This window comes from Egretta garzetta, unplaced genomic scaffold (assembly GCF_000687185.1).
Source record: "Egretta garzetta isolate BGI_Z169 unplaced genomic scaffold, ASM68718v1 scaffold41, whole genome shotgun sequence".
Classification (NCBI taxonomy): domain Eukaryota; kingdom Metazoa; phylum Chordata; class Aves; order Pelecaniformes; family Ardeidae; genus Egretta; species Egretta garzetta.
Genome location: NW_009258755.1, coordinates 3,045,616 through 3,063,490, shown reverse-complemented (window position 1 = coordinate 3,063,490; position 17,875 = coordinate 3,045,616). Strand labels below are relative to the sequence as shown.

Below are 17,875 nucleotides of genomic sequence, written 5' to 3'. Positions count from 1 at the left end.
TTTTTTTTTGCACCCCCCCCCCCCCCCCCCCCTATTTTTTTTTTTTTTTTTTTTTTTTTTTTTTTTTTTTTTTTAAAAGGTTTGAAATTATCTGTACATCTGAATTAAAACATCCATTTCAAACTGCAGCCCAGTAATTGCGGGTAAGACAACAGAGATGAGCATGAAAGAAGCAATGAAGAAACACAATACCATTAAATCATTTTTCACTGCTTAATGTAACACTCATTGCAGAACAATTTAACAAGTGCCATAACAAACACTGTTGACACCACAGAGTTTACACTGGAAGACTGACAAAGCCAGATTTTCAGGACTCGCAGTATGACATACGTTTTAGGTTTATAACTAAGTGCTTGGATTCTCAAAGCTTTTGGGATACTGTTCATGTTACTCATCACCTGATGATACCAAGAGGTTCACAGAACAATTTTCAAAAGCAGCAAGAATGGAAGTTTTCCTTGTTACTTTAGTGTTGTCCTAATATTTAAATAAATCAAAATTTATTTGGGGCTTCTGTTTACTACAATTGGAATAGCACCAATCACTTGGCTTATTTTCAATGCCCACAACAGTGAAAATTTGCAAAAACTAAACTAAATTCTTAATTTTTATCACTGTCACAGACTATCTATAATTTCTTGAAAGTGAGGAAATGTTTAAGAGTTTCCAGTAAAAGAAAAAAATACTTGATCAAAAAGTACATTTAATTCAATAAAACAGATTAAACTTCTTGGTTTTCTAATATTTCAGGCAAAGTGATCCACGTGCTGCATTGGCAAAGCCTAACCTCTCAGGCTTATACCAAATTTGACTAGATTTCAGCCGGCCCATACACCCTATCAGACCCTCCAGCAAATGCATTATTTTGTCCCTGCTCCCTGGTCTCTCATCTACCCAAAGCTTTTCATAGAGATAATATTACATTCATGGCTTAGGCCTTGACAACTGCACCCATAAATCAATTTTAAATCTTGCATTAATCATCTTTCTGTAATCAGTGGCTATTCAGCACAAATTTACATCTCATTTCTGTTGGCCAAACAGCCACATTAGAGCTTTGAAGCTTATTCAGGCTTAAATGATTATATTCCCCTAATAAACACTGAAGTCCTCTCAGTCCAGCCACCGTGAGCTGCATTAATGGCATGCCGCGGCAGCAGGGGCCATCCAAAGTCAGCCTCGTGCGATGCTACAAGCAGCAGCCTCCACACCAAACACATTTTTTACATTTCCACTACGCTCAGACAGAAGAAATGAAAAGGCTGCTCTGCCTGCGCAGATCCTCTTATGGGAACTGGCGTGCACAGCAGGCACATGCACCGTGCAATTTATTGCACCTCCTCCTAACAGCTCCATTTGCCACCTCTTGAATATGTGAGGTTACCAGTAAGATTTGCCGATTCCCTACATGCTGAGCACCTTACAACTGTCACCAAAACCAAAGCAAGCTGTTGAAGCAGAGCCCTGTAGAAAATCCGCTTTTCACATTTGTCAGACAGCTGTAACTTTGTTCACAGCACCACCAAATTGGGTCTTACCATGCTTTTCTTTGATCATCCCAGAATTAGGCATTACATTTTTAATATCTGACTACAACTTTTTCCTGGTTCTGGGTTGCGCTCACTGCTTTGTGTGACAAAAACTATCACTTACACAGGATTACAGTAAGCTGCTGAAGTGTGATCAGTTCAGGGCAGATCTTGCATGTTCTTGCCTGAAATCCTTATAGTGAAACAATCTATCCTGATTGAACAAAGAATAATTATTTAATTAAAGATCCTCAGCAGGCCTACATTATTAAGCCAGCATAAAAAGCCTCACATTGATTGTATATTCACTTTCAGTTAAGGTCTGAATCAGTATGCTAAGATCTAAAAATGAACGAACAGAATGAGTTTATTATGACTGTTGTTGAGTACTTACCCACTATAGGTAATAAATTATACATGTGGATGCTTGTTATGCCTATTCCACAACACAATGCAACTTTTAGTTACTTTTTATTCTATGGGATTTAATTCCCACCACATCAGGCTTATGTTACTATTTAAACATGGCATACAAATTACAAGGATGTAATTTTGTCAAACAGAGATGCAACCTGGACCTCAATTTTTCTTTAAATCTGGAATTGAAGAAACATGGCTGTGCTCACTTGTTCCTGATGGGTGTCCTATATCCTAACCATCTCAGAAAAAGATACATTTCTGGAGTGGTTCTGTATTTCATCGGCTATTTTTCCTCACCTGCAACCTCCTGCTACTCCATGCTCTCTTCTACCACTAAGGAACCAATTGAACATCAACATACCATGGGCTAAGAAAGCAGGCCAGGGCTGGTCAGAAAACCACAACCAAGGACCTCCCTTGGATGCGAGTATGGAAGAGCCACTTTCACAGCTGGCCCATCACTGAACGCAAGCTTCTCTCCATTTTGTGCAGCTTATGGGCATAACACAGCTGAATAGCAGCAACAGCATGTTACTGCTAGGCAAGATAATCCTCATCTGTGGCCTGAATTTCCAGTTAAAAAGTTTTAAATAATCTTCAGGAGTCCCCAGGAGGAAAGGCGCTACGCAGCACAGAAACTGCAGATGATTATTTATCCATCCCTATTCTAGGCCTTCAACTCACTCTACAAAATGGACTGATTGACCACTTCACACAAACATGAAGTTACAAACCCAGTTTTGTCATTATTTAGCAGTCAAACCATGAAATCAATCCCCTTTCAATCTTTGTCTCTTTCAGTGAAACCAGATGCATGTTTCACAGAGTGTTGATGTTTGAAAGGAAAAGGATGAATGAATGCACTTTAAAAAATAAATTAAAAGTACAATTCTCAGAGGAAGAGCTAATTAGCATAGGAAACAGCACTTCTACAGGTTATGTGGTTAATTGACATCATTCTTCTTACCAAAACACATACCCACTGGAAGTTAGACAGCTAAAGAAATGGCACTCTGATGTTGAAAAGTTGCCCCCATAGCGCATAATACATAAAGCTTTCTAATAACGTGTGCTCTCATCCATAAATTATTGTGCACAAAGAAACTTAAAACAGTAAGCAGTGAAAGAAATTTCATACCAAGTAAAGGAATAAGCCATTTCAGGGAAGGACACAAAAACCTGTTCTTGCATCTCCATAGCTTCCTATAGCCTTGGGTGCAAGTCACAGAGGACCAGACCTAAAGAAAGAACTCTACCACTCATACACACAAAAAAGAGGACTTTTCATATTTGTGTGGACTGAAGCAGTCACAGGCAGGCCATCCAGGCATACAGGTGATTTCAGTGCAGTCTCCTCCACTCAGGGACACAGAGTCCCAAGATGCTGCAAGGCATTTGGCTTTGCAGGCGTGAAGCCTTTACTTGCACTAAGGCTGATGCTGAGCCAGGACCAAATCCTACCTTTCCTAGGGCTTCAGGAGGCTGCAGAGTTGTATCTTCCCCAGTAACAGGAACCTGTCTTCCCAACAGAAATTATGTACACGATGCACTCATGTCGTAGCACGTCCATCTCCTGTGGACTCCCCTTGCCAAATAACCAAGCGTGTAAGTTAACTGATGGCAGAGGGTTCAGCACAGCTCTCGCACACAGTTTCAGGTCATAGATACCTCTGGCAGTGTACCCCAACTCCTCCCTGCCACAGCATCCAGCTGAGCAGCCACCAAGATTCCCCCTTTGCTTCCACCTGGCTTCTATCACAAGGATGATTTTCTTCTCCTCATGATCCCTTTGCCTCACAGAGCAAACAAAAGATAATGCAACACTTTACTAAGACCACGTCCAGAAAGCCACTTTCATTTCAAATGACAACACTTCAGCTAGGACAAAACAAAGATCCCAGAAAGGAGAGTCCACAGCTACTTGAGAGGTCAAAAACCTACTTTACAGCACAAAAATCCGTAAAAAAAAAAAAAAACCTGAAGAGAAGGCTGGGATGAGGTTAACTTGCTTGTGTGCTCTATTTGCCTGAAACAGGGTTGGGATGAGAGAGATGACTAGCGCATACCTGTAAAGTCAGGAAGAAGAGGCATAGCAAGATCCATTGACTAAGAACTCAAGTTTGACCAGTTCAGGCTAGAAAGATTAGCTTGTCTTATAACAAGGACAACTTGCTGTTGGCACAAGCTGCAAACGGACATGGCAGACTCACCTTAAGGGGAAGACTAAAAAGAAAAAAAATTGCTCTCCAGAAGATGCACTGTAGGTCAAATCAAGGTTACAGATCTGCTGCAAGGACCCCTGAACAAGTTTCTACACTCTACGTACCACAGGAGACTTGACTGCATCATCTTAACAGCCCCGCTGGCCTTAAATCCTATGAAGCTACAACACCATTACCTTCAGCTCACACATTCACAAATCTGCTCTTATTTTTAAATAACAAGAACTAGCAAATACTATAATATTGTTCTTTTTTTCAATTGATTGTTTTATTCCACCAAGGAAACTAACTCAGTAAGAAACAGCATGTCTAGAATGTCAATGATTTGCAATTAACATACTTGAACAGCGGGGAGTTGCCCAACTTTCTTTCTTAATATCATTTTGATTACTTATGTATTTACTGTAATAGGGGAGAAAACTAGTTTAGTTCTCAGATTTAAAACTCTGCAGAGCAGAGAAGAAAGGAAATTTGCCAAGTAATAGCTTTGGTCACAGCATCGTGTGTGAAAAATTTGCTTTCACTCTATTTTCTCTCTTTCCTGCTTTCTTTTTGAACAGACAAAACAAAGGTGAGAAAAAAGGAAGAGGACAGTCTGTTTTTTAAAGACAAAGTTAGGCTCATTCCCAGTTCAAGAAAACACACGACACCTATGGCACTAGCACCCATTTTGGGTCTCAGTTGCTTGCTTTGTCCTTGATCAATAGGGAAACTATGTGGTCCTCCAGCAGGGACAGATACACCAGTGAATTAATCTGGCAAAAGCTCCTCTCACAAAAAAGCTCAACACAGATTTTGGTCTTTGCCAGAGACCCTCTGCAACATCTGGAGAGATGCGCAGGGACTTCTGCACACCCAGCTTCAGCGAGCTCAGCCTCTGCAAACAGCAGTGCTGGGGGAAAACACCCCAGGTTAGCACTGGTGCAGCTAACCCTGCAAGCAGAAAACCTCAGTAGCAGCGCTCTGCTCAAAAGGGGCAAGGAAGAGAGGAGTCCAAAAGGTTTACCTGGGCTAGTGGCATCAAAAAAAAAAAAGCTTTGCAAACACTGAGCAAAGGCTGCTTAAGATTCCCTGCTTTCTCTCTAACACCTTCACAGCAAAAGCCTTTTACAAACATTACACAAGCAGCATCATAACCAAATCCCATGGGGGCTGAAGACGTTTGCCAGTTTATATGGCTCCAAGAAACAGGCTCTGCCAGACTTAGTTACTGCAACTCCAAAGGACGCAGTAGCTCCTGCCTATCGGCACAGCCTGTCCACATCGAGACCAGCCCCCTGAATTAAATAAATAGGACTTTGAATAAGCAGCATTTTGAAATTGAATATACAGGGCTTGGGAAGCTGAGCTTACAGCCTGTATAACCAGCACAGATATTCAATAATCATTAAAATGAATAAGTAGGACAACAACCAAATCCCCTGACACGTTTGGATTATCTCAGTCTGGGTATTTGTCAGAATTACTCTGACACACTGAGTCATCGGGCTCTGGCCAGCAGGCACAAGTCGCTCCTTGGCCCACTGTGCTTTCCTTTGCACTGGAAGCATCATGACATCCAACATCAGGAAAAGACAACGACTACCACAGGAGAACGGAGATGGATATCGGAAACCATGCAAAAAGGTTTTTGGTCTGAAATCCATTTCCAAGTCAACTATTCATTTGGTTCCTGTTCAGCAGCTGTACTCTGCCTCACTAATTCTGCAGCGGGGCAGCTGCAGCCACTGCTTTTGCAAGGAGGCACCAGCCTGCCTGCAGTCACCTACCCCATCACCTACCACCACGTATCAATGACTGCAACTCACTTTCTGATCATCTGACAAGACACTTATAGTGATTGACATTTTAAAAAACTTCATCATTTTGGGGTTGATTTTAGCAGCACTAGAACTGAAATCATCAAGGCTTTGCCCAAATATTGTATTCATCAATATCCATCTTTTTAAGGATGTAAAACAAACTCCAGAGTTAGCAGCAACACAAAAAGCAGATATGCTGCCATTGAAGTTAACTACACAGGAACATTCAGTTATTCAATCTGGCATCAAAATAAAGCAAACAGTAAACCAGAAGGAGATTGTGTAATGAAGTGACTATCTCACAGGATTATACTTGTGGTTACAACTTTAATTGTGTAGTCTAGAAGGATTTGCGACAAACTGAATAATCTCGCATTATTGTAATGATTTGTAATCACAACACTGGCTATGATTTACAGGCTTACTATACATTTGCATTGTAACCAACTAAAACAGTCAGTGCATGCCCTACAATTTGTAACAGTGCTTAAAATTATGTCTTGCAAGGAGCTCCAACAGCTGCCCAGTCAGTTTGGAGGTTTGAAACCAAGAAAAAGCTCTCAAGTGTGAACATTCCCAATTTTTGAAGAAAGTAAAGCTAAAATAAAACTGAACAGCCCAAAGGTTTCTGAATGAAGACCAAAGGCCACATTTTTGCTATCCTTTGCTGTTGACAGAACCAGGAACAAGCAATGCTGAGCAGACATCATGCAGAGCAGAAGTTATTTTGATGGCCCTCAGCTTCAAGTGACAAACTTCAGGAATGAGCCCTAGGCTCCAGCAAGAAACCAGAGGAATCACAACATTCTGTAACTGGTGTTCACAGGCCGAATATGCAAATAGAAACACCTCCACCCCCCAAAAAAACCCATTTGAGGTCCCAGTGAAAGAGGCTGACAGCACAGGCAGAAGGTGCTAGTTTTGCTAAGCAGCTGGAAGAAAAATAGCAAGTCTAAGTCCTCCTTTTCAAAAGCAATTTTCCCACCCCACTTCGCATCTGCTAGATACAGCTCGGTCTTGGGGATACCATCCCAGCAAGACTTCTCCCTACAAGTAGCACATCTGCATCACAGCGGAACTCAAACACCTAAAATATCAATTAATTCTGAAAGATCACTTTCAATAAGTAGATATTTAAGTTCAAGTCCTGTCATCACCTCCTCTCCCGCCCCGCCCTCACTCACCAATTCTTGGTCTAGCTCAAAGCTAAAGGGAAGGCAGGGGAGGGGCTGACTTGAACAGGATTAACACCAAGCCTGCAGCTCTGCCTCACAGCCGAACAGAGTTGCAAATGGATTAAGGGTGTACGCCAACATCTCAAATCACATTAGGAAATACTCTGTGCTATCTTCTCCTGCCAACTGCATCTTCTGCACAGCATTACGGACTGTCAATATTACGGGAAGAATCATCACTGTTATAGGAAGACCCCTGACGACAAGGGCCATGTCACTTGCCCCAAAATATTTTTGCTGAAGTCAACTGAAAATTGTTGCAGCATAAAGGCTCAGTCCTCCCCCCCACCTTCAAAAGTTCTCATCTTTGATACTGCAAGAAAGCATCCAAAGGAGGGTAATTATCCACAGAAATCATACATCTTTACAAGCTTCTGGTTATTTCAGCACAATAACAGATCTAAGGGACATTATTTTCTGTGTTTCAATATATAGGTAGTTCATAGACACTGAAATCTTTAAGATGCACAGTCTTAAAGTGAAACCACGTTTTAGATGGATAACTTTTCTAACAATTTAAACAAATCTGCTTAAGATAGAGTAATTTGATTTTTTTTCTACTGTTAATTTTGTTAAATGAAGAACTTGCTGGAGCAATGAACACAAAAGAAATAAGCAAGAACACACAAGTTAAATGCTTATCAGAGCACTTGGCAAGAACGAGGTATCTAGTAATTCTTTCCTTCTTGGAAAGCAGTAAAAGGAGGCAAATCAAGGGCTGTGCTGGGGATGTTTCAGCCTGGTCTGACAGATGCAGTTTTCAGAAAGCCATCAGCAACCTCGACTCCTCACCATCTCCACCCCTCTCCTGGGAGTTGCCCCAGAGTGCCCAGCTCAGCAGGCAATTCCTTGTCCTCCTCCTTCATCAACATGCTGATGCACAGCACCCACTCTTCTTGGGGGGGTGGGGTTGCTTCCTACCAACCCCCTGGGCCTGATCCTGGCCCCCCTGCAGCTATCTGGCAACTCATCCATGGACTATTCCTTACTGAGATCATACAGGGGTAAGTGAGGATCAAACTAACATGCAAGTGTTATTCGCTCCTATCTCTAAACTGCTACTACATCACTGATGTGTTTTCAGTAAACCATCTTCAAACAGAAATAAGGAACAGTATTTTCCTATTACACATGGAAAAAATAATTGCTTTCTCCCCTAAATGCTCACCACTCCCCAGAGGATGGCAGAGTCTTTATTTTTTTGAGGGTTTTTGGGTAGGGTTTTTTTTCCCCCCCAAACCCTCTGCCCAGGCAGGGGAAGCAGCAGCAGCCACCTTTCAGCCCACGGGGTGCAGACAATCGATCACAGCGGCTTGGCAGCATCCAACGTCACAGGGGTAACACAGAGATGATGATAACCAGGTGTCACCCACACTCCCTTCAACAGCGCTTCATCATTCGTGCTGGGAAGAGCCTAAAAGCTGGTGAGAGGAGCCACCACTTTTCTTTGGAGAAGAATTAACATACAACCCCTGAAAGGATGTATTTGCATTCATGTGTACTCCTGGTACTTAATCTGTTTTTGCCACAGTATTTTCAATATTAAAACCGACAGACCTCATGATTACTGCCTGCTTTAGGTCAAACACACTAAATCATAAAGCTTAGCATGCTTTTTCCCCCCAAAACGAAGCAATCTTAAGATAAATTAAGACTATAAACCAAAAATATTTTGAGGCAAAAAGAGCTTCCAACTAAAATACTGGTGTTTTCTTTTAATAGCCAAAAACAGTCCCACCCTACCCTTTCATATATGCATGTAGCCTTAAGCAACTGTAAAACACCCCAGTTTTGTGACCAGGACAAGCAGAGAACTTGATGCCACCATTTTCAGCCTCTGAAAATCCTGAACCACTCCTGTTAATAACTTACAAACGGATGAAAGTTTCTTCCAACAGTCCTAGATGTTCAACTGCTGAACTATTTCTTGAGTAGTCACATATCAGGGCTTTGCAGTAAAACAGCAGTCAGTCAAAAAGTTCTCCTTACTGGTTTTAATCTAGGTGATGGGTCTTCAAAAAAGCCCTCTAGTTTTTATTGTCTTCATTCACTGTGCAATACACAAGGCAACCAAGGGTCATGAAGACAAATAGCAGCTTCCATCTTAACACTATTTTCAGGAATTTTGCATTTAAACTTTTCTTCTTCTAGACAAGCCTACTATGTGTTTCCCTTTCTGAACTTAGCATTCATTTTATTTCATGTTTTTCAAGCTGGCTTTCCTGAATGAGTAACACGAAAAGAAAACCAACCTTCTTTGATCATAAGAACACTAAATAAATCAAACAGGACTGCAGCCTTGAATTTAGTTACCCAAATAAGCCATTAACCTGAATAAAAAAATATGCTGTCAAATGGGGCAAGAGCAAGGCCAATGCATTTTAAGTCTTATAAAAGGATTATGCAATTAAGTGATAAGTAATCCACTGATACATATATTTAGCATACGAAGTAGTCAGTAACATCCTACAAAAATTCATCAACATAAGCTATAAAATCCTAATGCATGTTTTATAGACCCTGGGCTGTTGCACATGCATTCTATAATGGTAATGCTTTATTCTGCAAAGTTTCAGTTTCTCCATGACAGCATGACATTTATACGTTTTAATTGTACAGTTACTAACTGTTGGATACCAGTATTTCTGAAATTGGCACAAAAGTAACAGAGAAAACAATGGTTTTAGAAGATAAAGCTCTTCAAAGCTCTTTTATCCCCAAACGTAATTCCTAGACACTAGAGAAAAAAAGACTTTTTAGCGTGAAAGGAGATTATTGTTCGCCCAATGAGCCTGTGTGGAGGAACCTAATGCTGACAACTGTATTTACAAAATGATATACTGAAGGATCAGCCTTCATTTCTTCTGTGGTGGATTTTCAAGACTAGGATAGGAATATATTATTCCAGTAATACAGTTCTAGCCGAGATAAAGATTTGCTTTATTCTTAATCTTACTCGTATTAATTTATTTTCAGTACCTTGAAGTACTCTAGGCATTTTAGATCTCCTTTAATAAGGCCTATGCCTCGCCAGATGCTGCTCCCAAATAAAGGCTGGATTCATGTCAACAGTGTACAAACCAAAGGGCAGCTAGCTGAGAGCCCAGGACAACAAGTTTAAGAGCATCCTCAAACAAAGTGAGAAGATTTAACTTCAGATGGTAATGAAGATATGAGAAAGGACATGAATAAAATGGTGAGGCTATTCAGTGAGAACTGTTGTCTAGCATGAGGTACTCTGGTTTAAAAGCAGCTATATACCATGACTAACCAGTTGCAGGTGTCAGAGGAGCACATCTTAAATACAAGGTGTTGAATGAGTAACAGCAATGTGGTTTTTAAGCAGGGCAAGATGAAAAAAAAAAGAGAGCTCAGAGAAAAACAACAACAGATCTCACCCTAGACAGTCAGGACAAGCCTTCAGACAGCAGAGTTTCAGATGCAGAGCTGGGAGAGACCTAAACAGATCAACCTGGTTTGTTCCTCCAGAAGAGATGAACTCTGCTTGTCCAGAGCAATGGAGATGATGGTTTGACCTGCTGTCAGAGACCTACTGTGAAAGAAACTCTGCATCTGCCGCAAAGATGAACTAGTAGAAAGTAAGTACTTTCCATCAAATTTAACCTGAATCTGGTTAGCTGAAACAAATCCTCTTTTTCTTGTCCTACCCATTGCCAACCTGGGCAAGACATTATTCCTTTCTTCTCCGCATCCTTCAAGGTGGTTATGGGCCAGTCCAACACTCAGTGCTACACCCAACTCCATCAGCCTTTTCACACAAGACACATCTCTCCATTGCAGAGCTGATCTCTTTACATTTTGATTGGTATATTCAAGCTCTCTGAAACAAATGCAGCTCTACAAGCACTGGTGAGGCCACCAACTCAGCAGGGAAATCCACCGATTTGAACAGTAGTCAGCTGGCCGAATTCCACTCTCATTACCTCCATAATCTTCAGTCTCACTCTGGAGCTTTCAGAGCTTGAAACATGAACTCAGCACCGCTTTAAAACACAGTTTAGTTCAATTATCACAAGTATCCTGCACAACTGCATTATTAACTTCTGGTGTCTTTTCAGACCCAAGGCTCAAGCTCTTTTTATAATTATGCTATACAATACAAGCATGCATGAATCACTCTGGCACACTAAAACAGGCAGCATAACCAAAAGAAAACACATCACGGCCTCATTAGATAGGAGCAAAAATGACCATGTAAGCACATAAAGAATCAAGGGGAGGGTCACAGAGGAAAGAAGTTTACATATATACAGATACTGCATTTTACCTTGAGAAATCTAAGTGGATATATTTCAACTCTATTGAATATTATCCCACAAATTCTTAGTGTAATATTCCTTTATTCTGTATATAACGGAAAATGTTAAGTACTGCTTTGATTTGGATTACTCAGTTTACTTCAAATACTTAGACATGCAGTATGTTTCTTACTAACCTGTACATGCACAAAAGCGTGTACATACAAAGCAGCCAAACTGCAAGCTTTTAAGGTGCATTAATATATTTTTTTCACCTACTCTGGTATTACTTATTTCCCTCATGTTCCCTACCGCAGTATAAATTGCATTCTTGCCATGTTAGCATATCCCCCAATTCCTCTTCTACACTGGTCACAGCTGAGCAGCAGCATTTGCAGGAAAAAAAAAGTAAAATAAAAAAACCCACAGGCTGCCAAAAGTACTGCCCTGAAAATGCCAATTATAATCATAGCTACATGACACAGCTCAATGGTGCCAAGAATCCTCCTTCTCCTCTCACTACCCCCTGTCCCTCCCCCTTTATTTCTGTCCCTGAGGGCAAACACTGCCTCCAATCCAGGATTCCTGTATAAAATCTCTATCTGAACCAAGACTGACAGAGAACAACATGAATCTATTCACAAACCATGCTGAGTAATCTAAATCACCATTATTTTTAACTTCAAAGAGGCACCCTAGGGTACCCGTCCTCAAAAGAATGAGCCAAAAATGCTGCTTGTGAAAAAAAATAATAAAATAAGTCAAACCCACCAATGTCCTACATGAATGAGAAGCAACTTGGAGAATCAATCTGGCTGAATTTACCCCCCAACTTTCAGTATTTGGCCTTACTAACTACCAAAAGCAGGAGCAATTGCTTTGCCTCTTGCCGTTCACATGTAACAAGTCATCTAGTGGTCTCATTTTCTGCAATGAATACAGAATTATGAACATCTCTCCAGGACCAGGTTCCTTAGTACATGTTTATTTTCCTGTCTGAGCCTAGAAAAAAATCCCAGCACGTGGAGCTGTGCAACGAGCCACAGCACACAGCCAACACCCCAAGGACCGCAGAGGCTTTCCTGTTCTGTGCTACAGGAAGGTCAGGGAAATCAATGGGAGGTGGAGGCACTGGGAGAGGACCTGTTACACAAAAGCAAAGCAGGTGTGCAGCACTCCAATTTGGCCAGAAAAAAAAAAGAGCACTTCTAAGCTGTAAAGAAATATGTTTAAAAACCCTCAAAGGAGGGATGGTCTGAAACAAATCAGTGCTATTATAGCTACTGAAACAAAAATCAGACATAATCACTGAATAAATCAAGCCAGCTAAAGAAAGCTTTTATTTTAATCAGCAACTTTTGCAATTATCCAGATATTGTTAAAAGTGGCTGTGTGTCTATTTGACCAGACCAAATAAGGTCAGCACAGGTTTACAGGGGGCTCCTTAGTAGCTTCTCCCTCTGCTATGACTTTGCAGGGAGTCAAAATGCATCACGCAGAGTCTCCTGCTAAATCAAGGGAGGAGAGGAGGCAATACAGCCTACAAACACTGTCTGACCAGCTATTTCTCTCACAGCACTTACCATTGTTTCTACTTCTGTGAGCTTCCATATGGTAAAAATGTATGTTTAGCACAGGCAAGTGCAGGCAGTTTCTGTAGGTCAGAGCTTGTCAGGGTCACAGCCTTACATAATGCACACATGACCTTCTGAATGCGCCCAGTTTGAGTAATCCTAAGCAGCATCCCAGGAAGAAGTACAGAGGTAAAAGAGAGACACAGGCTTTGCAGACCTGCTATTCAAGCATAGGCTTTAGTAAAAAAAGCTGACTGATTTTGTTGATGTGCTTGGAGGGCTTCCTACCACACAAGAGGGACCAGACTTTTCTGATACAGCTTCTGGTAATCCCAATAACCTCCTTCAGGTTAAAGTAAACTTACATGAGCTACAAAGCAAAGTCCAAATTGTCCCTTTGGCATGTAATAACAGGATTGATTCCCATCCTGAGCTGCGGAAGAGGCAGCATTTCCATTCTGAGCACACTCCACTGGCAGGGAGACAGTCCCTTTTCTGAGCTCCATCGCCACGTGGACCTCACAAGGACTTTACTCATGCTCTAACAGATATAACTGCACGTTTAAGAGCCGACTGCACAACTGCTGCCAAGTTGCTGAACCCACACAGCCAGGGAAGGCCTCCTGGGGCAGCCAGGAAGGCACAATACCAGGATCCATTAATCCTTCAGAGCAAAGCAGCAGAAAAAGAAAAAGCACCTTCTCCTGTGCAACAGCTGGTTCTTCGTACCAGGAGACATTGTTTCAACCCCTGCTTGGCCACAGCACATTTCAATCACATTATTTCATTTCCACTGGTCCCTCCATACAATGGAAGAGGGGGATTTCTCTTACCTTCTATGTGCATTGGGGAAATGAAGGCCAGCCAGGCTGCAAGAATACCAGACACTACGAAAACCTGTACCAAATAAGCGCCTAGCTCGACAAAGCTCTGCAGAGGCAACCCTTAGCTAGAGTGTTCCTCTCCCATGCACTAAACCCCGTAACTCGCTAGGTAAGCTGGAGCACACTGTTTAGCAGTGGACCAAGGTCTGATCTTGCTGGGAGTAAAGCAGCTGTGGTGCTTTATTTGGAATTACAGCCATGAAACAGGTCTACCTCTAAGCCTAATCTGTCTCCAGACTGGAGGGTCGGTCTCCTTCCCATACACTGCTGCTTTCATTTCCCAAGTTAAATCACATTTTCCCATTGTGTTCCCATTCAGCAAAAATGAGGTGAGCAACAGGCTAAATGAGGGCAGCTAGACCTCCCTAGAGCACAGAATGTCTTAAAGCTTTAATACACAAACATTACCATGGCACATAGCTATAATAAAAGTTCAGACTATGACACCTACAAAGGATCTGCCAAATGCAAGCTCATTGGTCCTGACTGGACCTCTTACCTCTATTAGGGTTTCTTTTTGGGGGGGTGGGGAGGATGTTTGAGGTTTTGGGGGGTTTTTTTGGTTGTGTTTTTTTTTTTCTTGGGTTTTTTTGTGGGGGTTTTTTGGTTGGTTTTTTTTGTTTGTTTGTTTTTTTCTTAAATGTGGAAATCCATTTTCAAAACTTACCAACTGAAGCCTTTGTATATACAGATAACTTCTCCCAGGCACTCTCATACAACTATAAAAACTAAACACTTGCTTTCTTTAACAGCAACCGTGCTCCTGGTGCAATCTCCTAGCAGATGTGGTTCTAGGAAAAATACTAAGTTTCCTTAAGATTCATAATAAAAAATCAAGTGCAGAAGCAGCAACACTAGAAGAGTTGAAGGCTGCTTCAAAATCTAATGTATCTTCAGTTGGAAACGTATCACCACTGGAATTGCTACCAGCTACTTGAAGTGACTAGACTCTACAGGATGCTGTTAATAGCAATAATAAAATACTATGCATCAAAAAGCTTACTTCAGCACATGGTCTGTATCTGTCACACTTTGCAACACTACAGTGCGTACATGTCTGTGGGACTGTGCAGACAGATACACAGACCTTCCAAAATTTTCCTTAAGAGGACATCCCAAGATAACAAATTTGTATGAGAATACCTCAGAAAGAACAGGTTGCGTCTGACCACAAAGTTCCCTCCTTTTCCAAATTCAAGTCCTGAAGTAAGAGTTACTTAAAATATTTATACAAGATAGAACTTTCAAAAAAATTAAGCAGAGTATGACTGCAGCATAGCTGACTGCAGAGCAGATAAGGGGGTTAGAGAAGAAAATCTGAAGACTTTTTTTCAGTACTTATAAAATACTGCAAATATATTAGGCCAAGAAAGAGACAGTTGGGCTAGCCCCATGGATTTTTATGATGTCCCATGAAAACAAAGACGATTAAGAGGAGATTTCTGGAAATTCAAAAACCAACCGCCCAATTCACTTTTTTTTGTGGAAGTTAATTTAAGGAAAAAATCCTCCCTTTTGAGTCAGTAACCATTAATTTGGCATTTATGAATGCATTTCCAGGTGCTGTTTGAAAACTGAGCTTGTAAATATAGAAAGGTTTATGAAAATAACACAACTAAGGCTTATACATAGGATATTTAGCTTTTCTTTTACTCCTCTACATATACAGACCCAGGAATCTTCTCAGCTATTCAGGCCTAGTTATTTCTCTACTGATATTCCTGTAAGGACATTGGTATATACAGCAACTGTGCTTTATACCACAGGAAAAATACCTGGAGGTTTTCAAAAAGGAAAAATCTTCCATTAAAGAACTAGACACTGGGATCTTTATAGTGTGCCATGGCACCAACACATTGCTGTGCCAGCACATCTGGCACTGGTTATTCTGATGCCCACACACACGCAAGGCGAGCAAGTTTACTTCTTGGCTTTAAATCAATAGAGAAAAAATATTGTTATGGACTCCAACCACAACAGGATTAGATCTTGAACTGAGTTGAGGATAAACTGAGCTGTCCCGTGTAGCTTTTACATCTCTGCCATAACCCATGCCTGCAAGCACACAGCTTGTCTGAGAGAGGCTGCCATTTCTACAACCTTTCATCTACACAGAATATATGGAAAGCCAGACTTCAATTCATTGTGTAATAAATATGTGCAGGGTTGGCTGCATTTTGTATAAACATTGCCACCATTTTTATGACAATCAAACTGGAGTCCAAGACAGTTCCACAGTCCGTTTCATCTGGTGACTAAAACTCTGGAATAACACATTCTGAAGAGCTGCTCTGTTGGAGGGCTCAGTTATGCAGCATGTCTGTCTGTGGATGCTTTCTTGCCCCACACGGTGCTCATGGCTCCCAGGTCAGCGCCATGCAGGAGTCAACCTTTCGAGATGGTACCAAAGCTCTGTTACAGTACAGCATTGAGGATGCCCCAGCCAAATCAAAGACCAAAAGTCACAGCAGTGACTGCTCGCACATGCAGTCAGGCCAAGCACACACACTGGAGGGTACTAATGCATGTAAACTCCAGCACCTATTTCAGGTATCAAATAAGGAGGCCAGGTTCTTTCAGTTCTCAGTATAGTTAATGGTGACAGAGGCTCTTCAAGGTGCTTAAAACTCAGCTCCTGTTCCAGAGTTATCAGCTCCCAGAATTTTATCATGAGCCTGAAAAGTATTTCTGAACAGCCCTGTTCATTTAAAGTAATGTCCCAGACCCTGCATTTCAGAAGAAAAAAACTTCCAGAAAACTATGTTGTACATTCACCCCAAAGGCTCAAGAAAAGAACAAGAATTTATAATTTAAAAAAAATTTAAATAACCTCATGGCTTTTTTTGGTGAGGGGAGGAATGAGGGGGCTGACTCATGATTTTTTATTTTTTTTTTTTAATACTTGTGGCTGGCTCTGCTGCATAAATAAATCAATCCCCTAGCCACACAGCTCCATTTTTCCAGTCACAGCTTGTTGTTTTATTTATTTTTTCCCCTCCATTGCCGACAAATCACTCCAGGGAGTTTTTAAACCCAGTAGTCTACTTTCCGAATGGAAACGGTTAGTATAATTTGTGAGAGAGAAAGCAAACAACAACAGAGACTTACCCCATTTTTCGGGTAGGCTATCCATCCTAGATCCCCCATTACTGTGCGTGAGTCCAGTAAATTCACTGAAAATAAGAGGAAAAAAACATTAAGAAAGATGGATGGATTACAAACTTCAGTAAATATTTCAAGGTTTGGGTGGCTATGGTAAACAAACTGCTTATAATTAACCAAGGAAGTTGGATTTTTCTAAAGCAGAATAACAATGCAGTAACTCCTCTAACAATGAGGTCATAGACTGAAAACAATTCTATATATGCATTACTTTATTCCTTCGAGATATGCCACTGCAACAAAGTTGCAAATGCACTAAACTTCTGTAAGATCCAGATCCTTCATGTTCTTAGGATCTGGTCTTTTGGGGGGAATAAATATATAACATACGTGGTGTGTTTATGTCTACCTGCGAGACATACGGTACACAGATATATGCATACACTCACAAACATCTATGCATGTTTCTACACACATTTCTTCTAAGGTTGCCTATGGTTTTAGCATAATCAAGCCTTTAGGACAAAAAATGAAACAAGAAACAACATGCAGAGTTTCCTGATTACCAGAAATTCAATTTTTAAAGTATCTTTTGTGCAAGTATCACAGCATTACTGTTACCAGGAATCTATTCTTTTCTCCCTCTCCCACATTTTTCCCCAAGTCTTTGACAACTTCACTGTAATATATCCAAGGGATCTTCCCCCCCCCCCCAAAAAAAACCCCTCAAACTAGCTTGCTTAAGTCACATAGGCAATCAACAATTTACATCAAACAGCAAAAAACTATTCTCAACCTTATAACTTTTTTTTGCCCTCACATTAACCAAAATACTGAGCAAGTGT

General features: G+C 41.0%; 1 protein-coding gene across 5 annotated transcripts in view; it reads right to left on the bottom strand.

The window, feature by feature from the left end:
• The window catches only part of EPHA5 (EPH receptor A5), a 183,313-nt gene extending 166,220 nt beyond the window's left edge, over nt 1-17,093 (bottom strand). For all 5 annotated transcript variants that reach the window (XM_035888876.1, XM_035888877.1, XM_009649209.2 and 2 more), the window contains exon 1: nt 17,037-17,093. In XM_035888876.1, coding sequence (XP_035744769.1) covers nt 17,037-17,075 — 39 coding nt within the window. In that variant the 5' untranslated portion in view covers nt 17,076-17,093. The remainder of the gene's footprint in view (nt 1-17,036) is intronic.
• Nucleotides 17,094-17,875: the final 782 nt, after the last annotated feature.